At 40.6% G+C, this 14,148-nt stretch overlaps 1 protein-coding gene across 2 annotated transcripts in view; it reads left to right on the top strand.

Moving 5' to 3' along the window:
- The window catches only part of osgin1 (oxidative stress induced growth inhibitor 1), a 30,953-nt gene extending 28,034 nt beyond the window's left edge, over positions 1-2,919 (top strand). For both annotated transcript variants that reach the window (XM_002935131.5, XM_031900743.1), the window contains one exon: positions 1,625-2,919. In XM_002935131.5, coding sequence (XP_002935177.1) covers positions 1,625-2,603 — 979 coding nt within the window. In that variant the 3' untranslated portion in view covers positions 2,604-2,919. The remainder of the gene's footprint in view (positions 1-1,624) is intronic.
- The last annotated feature ends 11,229 nt before the right edge of the window (positions 2,920-14,148 follow it).

Consider the following 14,148-nt stretch of genomic DNA (forward strand, 5'->3'; position numbering starts at 1 on the left):
GGCCTGGCCAGATTGAATATAACTGATCTAAATGAAACCCTTCCAATGAATATTTATGTCTTTACAAAGACTTTACAAAGGCTATTTAAATGCATCATAGTCAACCACATTCATATCCAATGCGTCTTTGTGTAATAATAGATAATTATTTATATAGTAAAAGGGGCACATCATTGCCCTGGAATTCTAAGCCTATCTTCCCCGATATTGTTCTGTCAGAAAACTGTGTCTGCAATTTAGAGAAATGAAGGGCACTCCTGGCTAGAATATCCTTGCCAAAAAATTATATATACAAAAAAACAATAAAGTATCCAGGTGCTAGGGTTTTAGTAATCCCCCCATAAGAGGACTGTACACATCCACAAAACCCCACAAAAACCCTGCACACCAGAAAAAACTTCCCCAGGGAGGTATTTATAATTAAAAAAAACTTCCTCAGGGAGGTAGTTATAATTAAAAAAAACGAGCTCCCTTGACAAAGGCGGTTGAGCCGAAACGTTGGGGTATTCTCTCATGCAGAGTATCTGCCTTCATATCTTGTTTTTAGTTATTACACTGGGGGTATGTATTTATTTGCTTTATGATGGATATACAATGTTTAAAGTTTGATACTTTTTTCTGTATCATGTTTAAATGAATAAAATGTTTTTTTAATTATAAATACCTCCCTGGGGAAGTTTTTTCTGGTGTGCAGGGTTTTTGTGGGGTTTTGAGAAAACTGTGTCTTGCTCATAAGGAATAAGTTTTAAATACTGCAAGTAAACTGCAAAAGTAGCAATTTATTTTACAATTACATTTACAAAACAAGATACTGACAAAGATTGTAGACAATAGCATTTTTATAGGTCAGAAGGGATTTTAGGATGAAATGTCAAACATTCCAGGCTTTGCTAGCAAGAGCAATTATTAACAAGCTACGAATTGTAGAAATGAGATTTCAATAAAAGCTGCCAGCTAAGCAGGAAAAACCACAAAAAAATACAATAAAACTGTGCCAGCTTTCCTAAACTCTTCCTGAAAATTCCGCCAGAGTCTGTCAAACGAATTAGATATTATTTGTAATGTGTTTATGGAAACTGATGTGTTGCCAGTAAAATATGTTCTAGAAATATTGGCAGATACTGGCCATATAGAATCCTACTCTGTTAACAGGACTATCCAACTGTCAAGTTGAGGTGAATAATATGCATTTTATTCCAAGTTCAGCAGAGAACTGGAATACATTTTACTGTTGTTGCTAAAAATATATTAACTTTGCTGAAAATCAAAGTTAATATATCCTAAAAATATTAACTTTGAAATCATTGATCATTAAGATTGACAGATTGATTTGGGGATGCAGATGGAAATGCCAGTACAGTAACCAGGATTACATTACATTGTCATGACAAAAGTGCACATATTGCAAAATGAGCCAGACTAGGACAATGTAATGGAATGATACAATGGGAAGGAAACAGAGTTTTTATTCTCTCAAGATACTTTATTCCATAAAACTATTATTAACTATTACAGTCAGGAAGTAAAAAAAAATGTAGGGTTAGTCTTTGTTTGATCTGGTGTTTTTAAATTATGTTCTACTTCTAAATCTATCACTTAATCAGATGATTCTCTTTTGTTTCAGGAATGTTAGAAATGATAGGTCCACTGCAGGTGACATTCTAAATTATTACCAATATTATGTGAAAAAGAAGAATCTTGAGGCCAATTTCCTCTCCGGAACTGTTGTTACCTCTGTGGAAGGCATTGACGAAGGAGCTCAAAATCCCTTTGAAAAAGACATTTTACATAGAGAAACTGAGCACAGTGCACACAAAGGAAAACTCTTCCGAGTAAGTGGGTTTTTAAAAGATGGCTGTGGTTCCAAGCAGACATTCTCATTATATGCAGAGAATGTTGTTCTTGCAACAGGAACATATGATAACCCTTCCTGGTTGGGGGTCCAGGGAGAAGACCTTCCATTTGTATTCCACCAGATCTCTGCTTTAGAGGAGGCTATTAAAATGCATCATATTCAACCACGTTCAGACCCAGTGCTAATCATAGGTGCAGGGCTCACTGCAGCAGATGCTGTTCTCCTAGCACATCACTACAATCTACCTGTGATCCATGCCTTCCGTAGACGTGTCAGCGATCCAGCACTTATCTTCAACCAGCTGCCACAGGTCATGTACCCAGAATACCACAAAGTACATCAGATGATGAAAGAGCAGTCTGTTTTTGAAGGAGGACCCTATGCAGGTTACATAAGTCTCCCTGAACATCACATTGTAAGCTTCCATTGTGACAAAAAATGCACTTTTCGTGACAAGCAAGGACAGAGAAAAGTGCTTAGTATATCAATGGTCCTCATTCTAATTGGTTCCAACCCCAACTTGTGTTTCCTACCAACAAATGGAACCTACCTAGCCATGGATACGGCACAGCCAGTTAATTCCAAGAGTAATCCCATGGATATTGACCCATTCACCTATGAGTGTATCCAGGAGAAGGGACTTTATGCTTTGGGCCCTCTTGCTGGTGACTATTTTGTACGCTTTGTGCAAGGAGGAGCTTTAGCAGCTGCTAGGTCACTGTTAAAATCTAACAAAAGGCCTCCCTAATCCATGAAGACTGTTTTATGCTTTATCTATAAGGAGTGCAACATGGAGTGGAAATTCCAGTGCAGAATGTATTCTTTCTTTTATTATCATTGTTGGCCGAACCAAGTTACTGGGGAAATTCTACAGCACAGGACAGTAACCCCCTCAACACTGCATCATCATTCCATCTTAGGGCCAGAGTTTCTGTCACTAAATTACATTTTTAGGTTGTTTATATCTGCAAGATGAGAGAATAAGTTGTTGTTTACAAAACCTAATAATTTATTGTTAATACTTGTCTGCTGTAAAAAAAGTAAATTGATTTTTTTAAGTGTAAGTGAATGTTACAGATGTGTCCTTATATTTTAAAGTTTAAAAACACATAGGTCTTTTTAACCCTTTTACTGCCAGCCATTTTGGTCAAAGCGGAACTTGTATTGCCAGACAGTTTTTGAACATTTTGCACTGTTTCACTTTAGGGGCCTTTCCTCGGGGGGACTTTTAGTTTACCAAGGAAAACAATATATCGTTTTTTTCAGAACAACCTAAGCTTTCAAAATATGGTAGAATTTTTGTGTAATTCCAATTCTGTAACAAGATATAGGCTTCTAAATGTCTAAAAATGCAAAAAAAATCAAATTTTCCATAATATAATCACACATACTAGAAACAAAAATTATTTTATGCACGAATATACAACTGATTTGGAAAGTCCCATGTCTCCTGAACGTGCCAATACCAAATATATATAGTTTTATGGAGATTTCTCACTTGTATAGGTCAAAAACTCCCAGCAGTACACTACCAAATTCCCAAAGCACTGCTCCAAAAAAACTGCATACTTTGGATTTCAAGGCCAAAATTCCACTAACAGAAGGTTTATCCCAGAAAATTGTACATTTTTGGAAAGAACTGATTCTGGGGAATACAGAATAGGCACAACTGTCTGTCTACTCCAAACTATCAAGTCGCAATGCTTTCCTAAAGTTATTGGTTTTTATCAAAATTTGTGATTTTTTTTAAAAATCGCTTCAAAGCTTCTAGTCTATAGTATCTTATCTCCTACAGGTCATAAAGTAACCAAATAAAACACCCTAAATATGAATGCCTGGGGTCCACTGAACAGTTTGATGCCCAATATGTATAGGTTTACCTAAGTATGTGGCATGTAGGGGCCCCAATGTGAACATACCCCATATGAACTGTCATTTCTGTCATTTCAGCTTCTGCAAAATCAACACATTTACATCATTATATGTGGGATGAAGCTAGTAAAAAGTACGCTCACCCCAGAAAGTCATATATTTTTGGAAAGTACACATTCCCCCGAATCTAAAATGGGTACCCATGTCTTTCTACTCCAAAGTACCAAGCCGCACAGCTTTTCTAAAGTTAGCAATTTTGATGACATTTCCAAAAATCCCCTCAAAGCTTCCACTTTGAAGCATCTTATCTCCCACATAGCATTAGGTACCAAGATAAAACACCCTGAATTTGAACGCCAGGGGTCCACTGAACAGTTTGATGCCCAATATGTATAGGTTTACCTAAGTATGTGGCATGTAGGGGCCCCAATGTGAACATACCCCCATATGAACTGTCATTTCTGTCATTTCAGCTCCTGCAAAATCAACACATTTACATTATTATATGTGGGATAAAGCTACAAAAAAGTACGCTCACCCCAGAAAGTCATATATTTTTGGAAAGTACACATTCCCCCGAATCTAAAATGGGTACCCATGTCTTTCTACTCCAAAGTACCAAGCCGCACAGCTTTTCTAAAGTTAGCAATTTTGATGACATTTCCAAAAATCCCCTCAAAGCTTCCATTTTGAAGCATCTTATCTCCCACATAGCATTAGGTACCAAGATAAAACACCCTGAATTTGAACACCAGGGGTCCACTGAACAGTTTGATGCCCAATATGTATAGGTTTACCCAAGTATGTGGCATGTAGGGGCCCGAATGTGAACATACCCCCATATATACTGTCATTTCTGTCATTTCAGCTTCTGCAAAATCAACACATTTACATCATTATATGTGGGATAAAGCTAGTAAAAAGGATGCTCACCCCAGAAAGTCATATATTTTTGGAAAGTACACATTCCCCCGAATCTAAAATGGGTACCTATGTCTTTCTACTCCAAAGTACCAAGCCGCACAGCTTTTCTAAAGTTAGCAATTTTGATGACATTTCCAAAAATCCCCTCAAAGCTTCCACTTTGAAGCATCTTATCTCCCACATAGCATTAGGTACCAAGATAAAACACCCTGAATTTGAACGCCAGGGGTCCACTGAACAGTTTGATGCCCAATATGTATAGGTTTACCTAAGTATGTGGCATGTAGGGGCCCCAATGTGAACATACCCCCATATGAACTGTCATTTCTGTCATTTCAGCTCCTGCAAAATCAACACATTTACATAATTATATGTGGGATAAAGCTACAAAAAAGTACGCTCACCCCAGAAAGTCATATATTTTTGGAAAGTACACATTCCCCCGAATCTAAAATGGGTACCCATGTCTTTCTACTCCAAAGTACCAAGCCGCACAGCTTTTCTAAAGTTAGCAATTTTGATGACATTTCCAAAAATCCCCTCAAAGCTTCCACTTTGAAGCATCTTATCTCCCACATAGCATTAGGTACCAAGATAAAACACCCTGAATTTGAACACCAGGGGTCCACTGAACAGTTTGATGCCCAATATGTATAGGTTTACCCAAGTATGTGGCATGTAGGGGCCCGAATGTGAACATACCCCCATATATACTGTCATTTCTGTCATTTCAGCTCCTGCAAAATCAACACATTTACATCATTATATGTGAGATAAAGCTACAAAAAAGTACGCTCACCCCAGAAAGCCATATATTTTTGGAAAGTACACATTCCCCCGAATCTAAAATGGGTACCCATGTCTTTCTACTCCAAAGTACCAAGCCGCACAGCTTTTCTAAAGTTAGCAATTTTGATGACATTTCCAAAAATCCCCTCAAAGCTTCCATTTTGAAGCATCTTATCTCCCACATAGCATTAGGTACCAAGATAAAACACCCTGAATTTGAACGCCAGGGGTCCACTGAACAGTTTGATGCCCAATATGTATATGTTTACCTAAGTATGTGGCATGTAGGGGCCCCAATGTGAACATACCCCCATATATACTGTCATTTCTGTCATTTCAGCTCCTGCAAAATCAACACATTTACATCATTATATGTGGGATAAAGCTACAAAAAAGTATGCTCACCCCAGAAAGTCATATATTTTTGGAAAGTACACATTCCCCCGAATCTAAAATGGGTACCCATGTCTTTCTACTCCAAAGTACCAAGCCGCACAGCTTTTCTAAAGTTAGCAATTTTGATGACATTTCCAAAAATCCCCTCAAAGCTTCCACTTTGAAGCATCTTATCTCCCACATAGCATTAGGTACCAAGATAAAACACCCTGAATTTGAACACCAGGGGTCCACTGAACAGTTTGATGCCCAATATGTATAGGTTTACCCAAGTATGTGGCATGTAGGGGCCCGAATGTGAACATACCCCCATATATACTGTCATTTCTGTCATTTCAGCTCCTGCAAAATCAACACATTTACATCATTATATGTGAGATAAAGCTACAAAAAAGTACGCTCACCCCAGAAAGCCATATATTTTTGGAAAGTACACATTCCCCCGAATCTAAAATGGGTACCCATGTCTTTCTACTCCAAAGTACCAAGCCGCACAGCTTTTCTAAAGTTAGCAATTTTGATGACATTTCCAAAAATCCCCTCAAAGCTTCCATTTTGAAGCATCTTATCTCCCACATAGCATTAGGTACCAAGATAAAACACCCTGAATTTGAACGCCAGGGGTCCACTGAACAGTTTGATGCCCAATATGTATAGGTTTACCTAAGTATGTGGCATGTAGGGGCCCCAATGTGAACATACCCCCATATATACTGTCATTTCTGTCATTTCAGCTCATGCAAAATCAACACATTTACATCATTATATGTGGGATAAAGCTACAAAAAAGTACGCTCACCCCAGAAAGTCATATATTTTTGGAAAGTACACATTCCCCCGAATCTAAAATGGGTACCCATGTCTTTCTACTCCAAAGTACCAAGCCGCACAGCTTTTCTAAAGTTAGCAATTTTGATGACATTTCCAAAAATCCCCTCAAAGCTTCCACTTTGCAGCATCTTATCTCCCACATAGTGTTAGGTACCAAGATAAAACACCCTAAATATGAACGCCAGGGGTCCACTGAACAGTTTGATGCCCAATATGTATAGGTTTACCTAAGTATGTGGCATGTAGGGGCCCTAATGGGAACATACCCCCATATGATCTATCATTTCAGCTCCTGCAAAATCAACACATTTACATCCTTTATGTGGGATAATGCTACAAAAAAAGTACATTCACCCCAGAAAGCCATATATTTTTGGAAAATACACATCCCCCCGAATCTATAATGGGTAAATATTTCTTATTGCTACAAAGTACCAAGCTGTAAAGCTTTCCTAAGTTTGCAGATTTATATGACATTTTCGAAAATCGCATAAAAATGTTGCAATTTGCCGCATTTATCTCTCACAATTTCTTGATAAAGATCAGATAAAGACAAATCACCCCAAAAAGGAACACCAGAGGTCTACTGAACAGTTTGATGCCCAATATGCATAGATATACCAAAGTCTGCGGTATGTACTGAACCCTAAATGAAAATAGCGCATAAGGATTTCTCGCCTGCCAGCTCAGCTTTTGCACACAGAGCCCCCTGTCAGTGTATTATGTGCCAAAACTTCCCCTAACTATACAGATCCCCCACAAAACCATATATTTTTGGAAAGTACACATTCTGACAAATCCAACAAGGGTAAAGAGTCCTTTCTACACCAAAGTACCAAGCCGCAAAGCTTTCCTAAAGTTATCGCTTTTTATGACATTTCAGAAAATCGCCTAAAAATGTTGCAATTTGCCGCATTTATCTCACACAATTTCTTGCGTACAAAGGCAAGTCACCCCAAATAGGAACACCAGAGGCCTACTGAACAGTTTGATGCCCAATATGCATAGATATACCAAAGTCTGCGGTATGTACTGAACCCTAAATGAAAATAGCGCATAAGGATTTCTCGCCTGCCAGCTCAGCTTTTGCACACAGAGCCCCCTGTCAGTGTATTATGTGCCAAAACTTCCCCTAACTATACAGATCCCCCACAAAACCATATATTTTTGGAAAGTACACATTCTGACAAATCCAACAAGGGTAAAGAGTCCTTTCTACACCAAAGTACCAATCTGCAGAGCTTTCCTAAAGTTATTGGTTTTTATGACATTTCAGAAAATTGCCTAAAAATGTTGCAATTTGTCACATTTATCTCACACAATTTCTTGCGTACAAAGGCAAATCACCCCCAATAGGAACACCAGAGGCCTACCGAACAGTTTGATGCCCAATATGCATAGATATACCAAAGTCTGCGGTATGTACTGAACCCTAAATGAAAATAGCGCATAAGGATTTCTTGCCTGCCAGCTCAGCTTTTGCACACAGAGCCCCCTGTCAGTGTATTATGTGCCAAAACTTCCCCTAACTATACAGATCCCCCACAAAACCATATATTTTTGGAAAGTACACATTCTGACAAATCCAACAAGGGTAAAGAGTCCTTTCTACACCAAAGTACCAATCTGCAGAGCTTTCCTAAAGTTATTGGTTTTTATGACATTTCAGAAAATTGCCTAAAAATGTTGCAATTTGTCGCATTTATCTCACACAATTTCTTGCGTACAAAGGCAAGTCACCCCAAATAGGAACACCAGAGGCCTACTGAACAGTTTGATGCCCAATATGCATAGATATACCAAAGTCTGCAGTATGTACTGAACCCTAAATGAAAATAGCGCATAAGGATTTCTCGCCTGCCAGCTCAGCTTTTGCACACAGAGCCCCCTGTCAGTGTATTATGTGCCAAAACTTCCCCTAACTATACAGAGACCCCCACAAAACCATATATTTTTGGAAAGTACACATTCTGACAAATCCAACAAGGGTAAAGAGTCCTTTCTACACCAAAGTACCAAGCCGCAAAGCTTTCCTAAAGTTATCGGTTTTTATGAGATTTCAGAAAATCGCCTAAAAATGTTGCAATTTGCCGCATTTATCTCACACAATTTCTTGCGTACAAAGGCAAGTCACCCCAAATAGGAACACCAGAGGTCTACTGAACAGATTGATGCCCAATATGCATAGATATACCAAAGTCTGCGGTATGTACTGAACCCAAAATGAAAATAGCGCATAAGGATTTCTCGCCTGCCAGCTCAGCTTTTGCACACAGAGCCCCCTGTCAGTGTATTATGTGCAGTAACCCCCCCTAACTATACAGTGACCCCCAGAAAACCATATATTTTTGGAAAGTACACATTCTGATGAATTCAAAATAGGTAAAGTTATTTTTGTACACCAAAGTTACACCTGGCAAAGCTACGCTAAAAACAGATCAGGAACACTTATATAGGGATAAAATGTGATAAAACCACAAAAATTGTGCAAATCAGTGAAACAACAAAATAAGTTACATGACAGTGTAATTAGTGGCCAGAATATCTGATCCAATAGTTACGCTGTCAAAATAAACAGTTTTTAGGTAAAAGAAAATAAAAACAAAGTGGTAAAATGAAAAAAAAAAAAAAAAAAAAGCAAAACAAAAAAAAACCAAAGTGTTTGTGTATACATGTGTGTACATGTGTAAAAGTTGTGTGATAGTGTGTAAGTGTGTATATGAGTGTAAATAAGTGTATAAAAGTGTGAAAAATGAAAAAAAAAAAAAAATAAATAAAAAATAAAAAAATGCTAAAATGTGTGCTGTAAGTGTGTGTAAATGTATGTAAGTGTGTATAAATGTATGTAAATGTGTGTATAAGTGTGTAAAAGTGTGTAAATGCAATAAAAAAAAAAAGTCCTTACCTGTTCCTGAAGACCGATCGCCTCCTTCCTCATTTGGGCCGGCGCTGGGGGAGAGGGAGGAAGCAGGAAGCAGCAGATGCTGCTTCCTGGAGGGTCCTGCGAGCGATCGGCTCGCAGGACCCTGATGACAGCCCCCCTGGCACATTGCCCAGGGGGGCTGTCATTGTTAGAAGCCCTCTGCAGCGGCGGCACATGCCGCCGCTGCAGAGGGCAGCGCTTAAACGCCAACGACGTATGAGACACGTCGTTGGCGTTTAAGCCCTTTTACTGCCATCACGTATGCCATACGTGCTTGGCAGTAAAAGAGTTAAACAGTGGCTTGACATAAATGCATAAAAACATTTTAATAAAATTTTACCATTTTATAAACAAAGATATAAAACATAATGCTGATGTTGTTTATGTCTACTGTTGACTATGACAACTCCTCATTCAGTCCTGTTTACCTAGTTGTTCAGTGACTTATTTTAGCATATTAAATTGGTGTTCCTAGGGTTGCCCTCTTTGTGCGCCGTCAATAGTGGCCTTTAGGATGGTAAGTTACAATACTTGGGGTTTGGTGACAGGGTGGGAAAATGGGCCAGAATGATGGGAAAACAAGGGGCTGTGCAGGAAATGGGTGGGGAAGAGGCAGGCTTCTAGTTAAATGGGGGGGGGGCGATCGCCACAGAGAGAGTCAGGGAAGGAAGGGATCCATAGGAAATGTTGCTGCCCTTACAAATTTATATCTAATAATGGCAGTGGCCCTAGCTGACAATTTGCAGGTTAGGTTGGTTAAATATCAGCTGGGTGGCAACCCTAGGTTTTGCTCTTTATTTGCAAGATGGCCATATGCCCAATGATCCCCAAATATCACTATGATGATAAACTAGTGGATCTTTGCCACTATGAAGAATTAAATTGTCTATGTGTTGGTTAAATTAGGTATGTTCAAGCATCCTGCCCTAGGGCAGTGGGGATTTATATTATTGAAAAAAATATCTTTAAATCTGATAACAATAACAAATGATAATTTGACAGTTACTATGGAGATTTACACAAAGCGGAAGATTTACCTGAAGAGGTATAAGAAATATTTCTGATTGGTTATAGTATTAAATTTCATTCTTATGTATCTGAATCACTTAAAGTGGTTGTTTACCTTTGAGTTAACTTGTAGGGGCTGATTTACTAAGACATGATTTCGAATCCGAATTGGAAAAATTCCGATTGGAAACAAACATTTTGCGACTTTTTCGTATTTTTTGCGATTTTTTCGGCGCCTTTACGACTTTTTGGAAATTATCGCAAATTTTTCATTACCAATACGATTTGCGCGAAAAAACGCGAATTTTTCGTAGCCATTCCGAAAGTAACGCAAAATCTGGCGATTTTTTCGTATCGTTAAAACTTGCGCGAAAAGTTGCGCCTTTTTCGTAGCGTTAAAACTTAAAGGGCCTGATTCACTAAAGTAAAGTGCGATAAAAATTATCGCACTTTACTTTAGTAAAAAACGCAAAATAATTTGCGCGCGATTCACCATAGAATTATCGCGTGCGAAAAATCGCCATTTTCGCATGGTTATTTCTCGCACAAGTTTTAGCGCATGCGTTAATTTCCGCACTGAAAATACGATCGCATGATTCACTATATCTTTTGCGCGCTAAATATCGCATTCGGCTATGCGAAAATTAACACCTACTACAGGCAGGCGAAAAATTATAGAAAAGTACAGTAAATGATTTTTTTGCAATAAAATATGGACTTACAGTGTTATTTATTCAAGTATGTGTTTTTTTACTCAATTTTACTAAAGTCTTGGCATGTATGGAATTTCGCTACTAATATACAGTACTATAGCGGTGAATATGTTGTCGCCAAAATATACTGTACTGTAGCGGCGAATATTTTTTTAGCGCAAAATACATTACTATGTATATTTTGGCGATATTTTTTTTCCGCGATTTTGTAATCTTGCGAATTGCGGACATTTTGTGGCGATTTTGTAATCTCGTGACATGTGCGACTTGGGGCCATTTTGTGTCATTCAGCCAAACTGAGAGGATCATGCCTGGGGTTTCTGACTTGCTACCAGGGGAGAGGCGCTATATAATCAGCGTGCTCCTGCGTGCAGGATATGACCACCCACCTCCGGGGGACTTAGGGGTCCACGAGAGGAAGAGGGCAATCCTGGCCGAGCTAAGAGAGGGTTTGCTCGGCAGGTTTGCCCTTGATGTGGGCCCCCACCATCCCCGGCGGCTGTGGTCCGACCTTAAGCGCAGGAGCCCAGAACTGGTCGCTGAAATTGCGGAAGGTAATTATTGTACTTTATTATGCTTTTACAGTATACGTTCAGTAAAAGATTTAGCAAGTAATTTGAACTAAAGGTACAAATGTAAGAAATGTCAGGGATGATGAAAGTAACATAGTAACATAGTAAGTTGGGTTGAAAAAAGACATACGTCCATCACGTCCAACCATAATGCCAGTGAGGAACTGAAACGTTGCTCACAATAAACCTCTGAATATTATTTCACATCTTTGTAACTCCTTGTCAAAATCCTGTGTGTGCTGTCACCCCATGCCTGTCTAGATTTTGTTTTGCCACAGGCACCCAGGTGTTATTGTTCCTTATGGTGTGCAGCTTCCCAGCACTTCCTATTGTATATATATATATACACATCTATTTTCAAATACATATGCATAAATAAGTTTAAAGCAGGGGGGAAGCAGCAGGGAGCGGCCCATAGTGTGAGTCATTTGGGGGAAGGGCCACAAATGTTTTAGGGGGCCCTGGCTAACAATGTCTGTGTGTCCTTTGTATTGATGTGAGGGTTCACAGGGGGAGGGGCCATTGGGGGCGTGGGAGGAGGGGGGCCCAAAAAATGTTGTTGTGAGGGGCCCCGTTATTTATGATGGTGTATGAATGTATATATATATAATATATTACACAAAATAACATCTTGCAATATTATTTTACAGAACTTCAGCTGGCGCCTCCTCCCCAGGCCCAACCCCAGGCCCTCCAGCCTCTACCGGCCCCCGAGGCCCGACCTGCGGCCCCCGAGGCCCGACAAATGGCCCCCGAGGCCCAACCTGCAGCCCCCGAGGCCCGACCTGAGGCCCCCGAGGCCCAACCTGCAGCCCCCGAGGCCCGACCTGCGGCCCCCGAGGCCCGACAAATGGCCCCCGAGGCCCAACCTGCAGCCCCCGAGGCCCGACCTGAGGCCCCCGAGGCCCGACAAATGGCCCCCGAGGCCCGACCTGCAGCCCCCGAGGCCCGACCTGCGGCCCCCGAGGCCCGACCTGCAGCCCCCGAGGCCCGACCTGCGGCCCCCGAGGCCCGACCTGAGACCCCCGAGGCCCGACCTGAGGCCCCCGAGGCCCGACCTGCGGCCCCCGAGGCCCGACAAATGGCCCCCGAGGCCCGACCTGCAGCCCCCGAGGCCCCAGGGTCCCCCGAGGACCCAGCAGACTGGCAGGCCCCCGAGGCCCCAGGGTCCCCCGAGGCCCCAGACACTCCCCCCCTTGATTTCTCCCCCAGTTTCCCCCCACTTTCCCCCCCCCGCCCTTGAGTTCTCCCCCCAGGCCCAACACTCTCCCCAGGCCAAGCGCTGGGCACCAGGTTCTCCTGCTGATGAGGGTACATCACGCCAGACCGAAGATGTGGGGACCCAAACAACACCTGGGAGGACTGACCCCACACTTTGGTCAATGCAGGAGGGCCTGGAAACTCTGAAGGCCCAGGTGGCCGAGCTGCAGAAGGACATGAGGGAACTCAAGGGCAGCAAGCCCTAAGTTTTTCCCCCCCCCTTTTTTTTATTTTAAATAAAAGTTTTTAGTTTTATACATTTGAACTGAGTAATGTGTCATTATTTATCCTTCCTTGATATGGTATTCTATACTTTCATGTAGTTTCCCCTACACTCTTACATTTATCAGTAACAGCATCAATATGCTATATGGGTTAAATGTTTGCAAATATTCTGGCATCAATTTGCCTTTAGCCCATTTTGCTGAATAGTAAAACTTGCGCTAATTAGTACGTAGCGTATTTTCTGGCGAGTGGGATAACTGCCAATCCAATATTTTGTTGCCAGAATAATTGCAATTTAATAAAGTGCCCATAACATATTTGCCATTTATTCTGTGTGTAAAATCTCCCACTTAATTTAAGCCACTTTAGCAAACAGACCCCTAAGTATTTGGCTAAATATTCTTAAATGCCCCCCCCCCCCCATTTTATTATCTCTAGCACTTTTTTTTTTTTCTTACTTAGATTTTTATAATTTTTGGGGGGGTTTTTTGCAAATAAACTTTTATACAGAACCTCTCTAGCACTCTGTGCTCTCCCAGGGCAAAATATCGCAACTTTCTTGCGCAAGTTTTAACGCTACGAAAAATCGCAACTTTTTGCGCAAGTTTTAACGCTACGAAAAATCGCAACTTTTTGCGCAAGTTTTAACGCTACGAAAAAAATCGCAACTTTTTGCGCAAGTTTTAACGCTACGAAAAAATCGCCAGATTTTGCGCAACTTTCGGAGTGGCTACGAAAAACTCGCGTTTTTTCGCAAAAATCGTATTAGTAACGAAAAAG

Source organism: Xenopus tropicalis, chromosome 4 (genome assembly GCF_000004195.4).
Source record: "Xenopus tropicalis strain Nigerian chromosome 4, UCB_Xtro_10.0, whole genome shotgun sequence".
NCBI lineage: Eukaryota > Metazoa > Chordata > Amphibia > Anura > Pipidae > Xenopus > Xenopus tropicalis.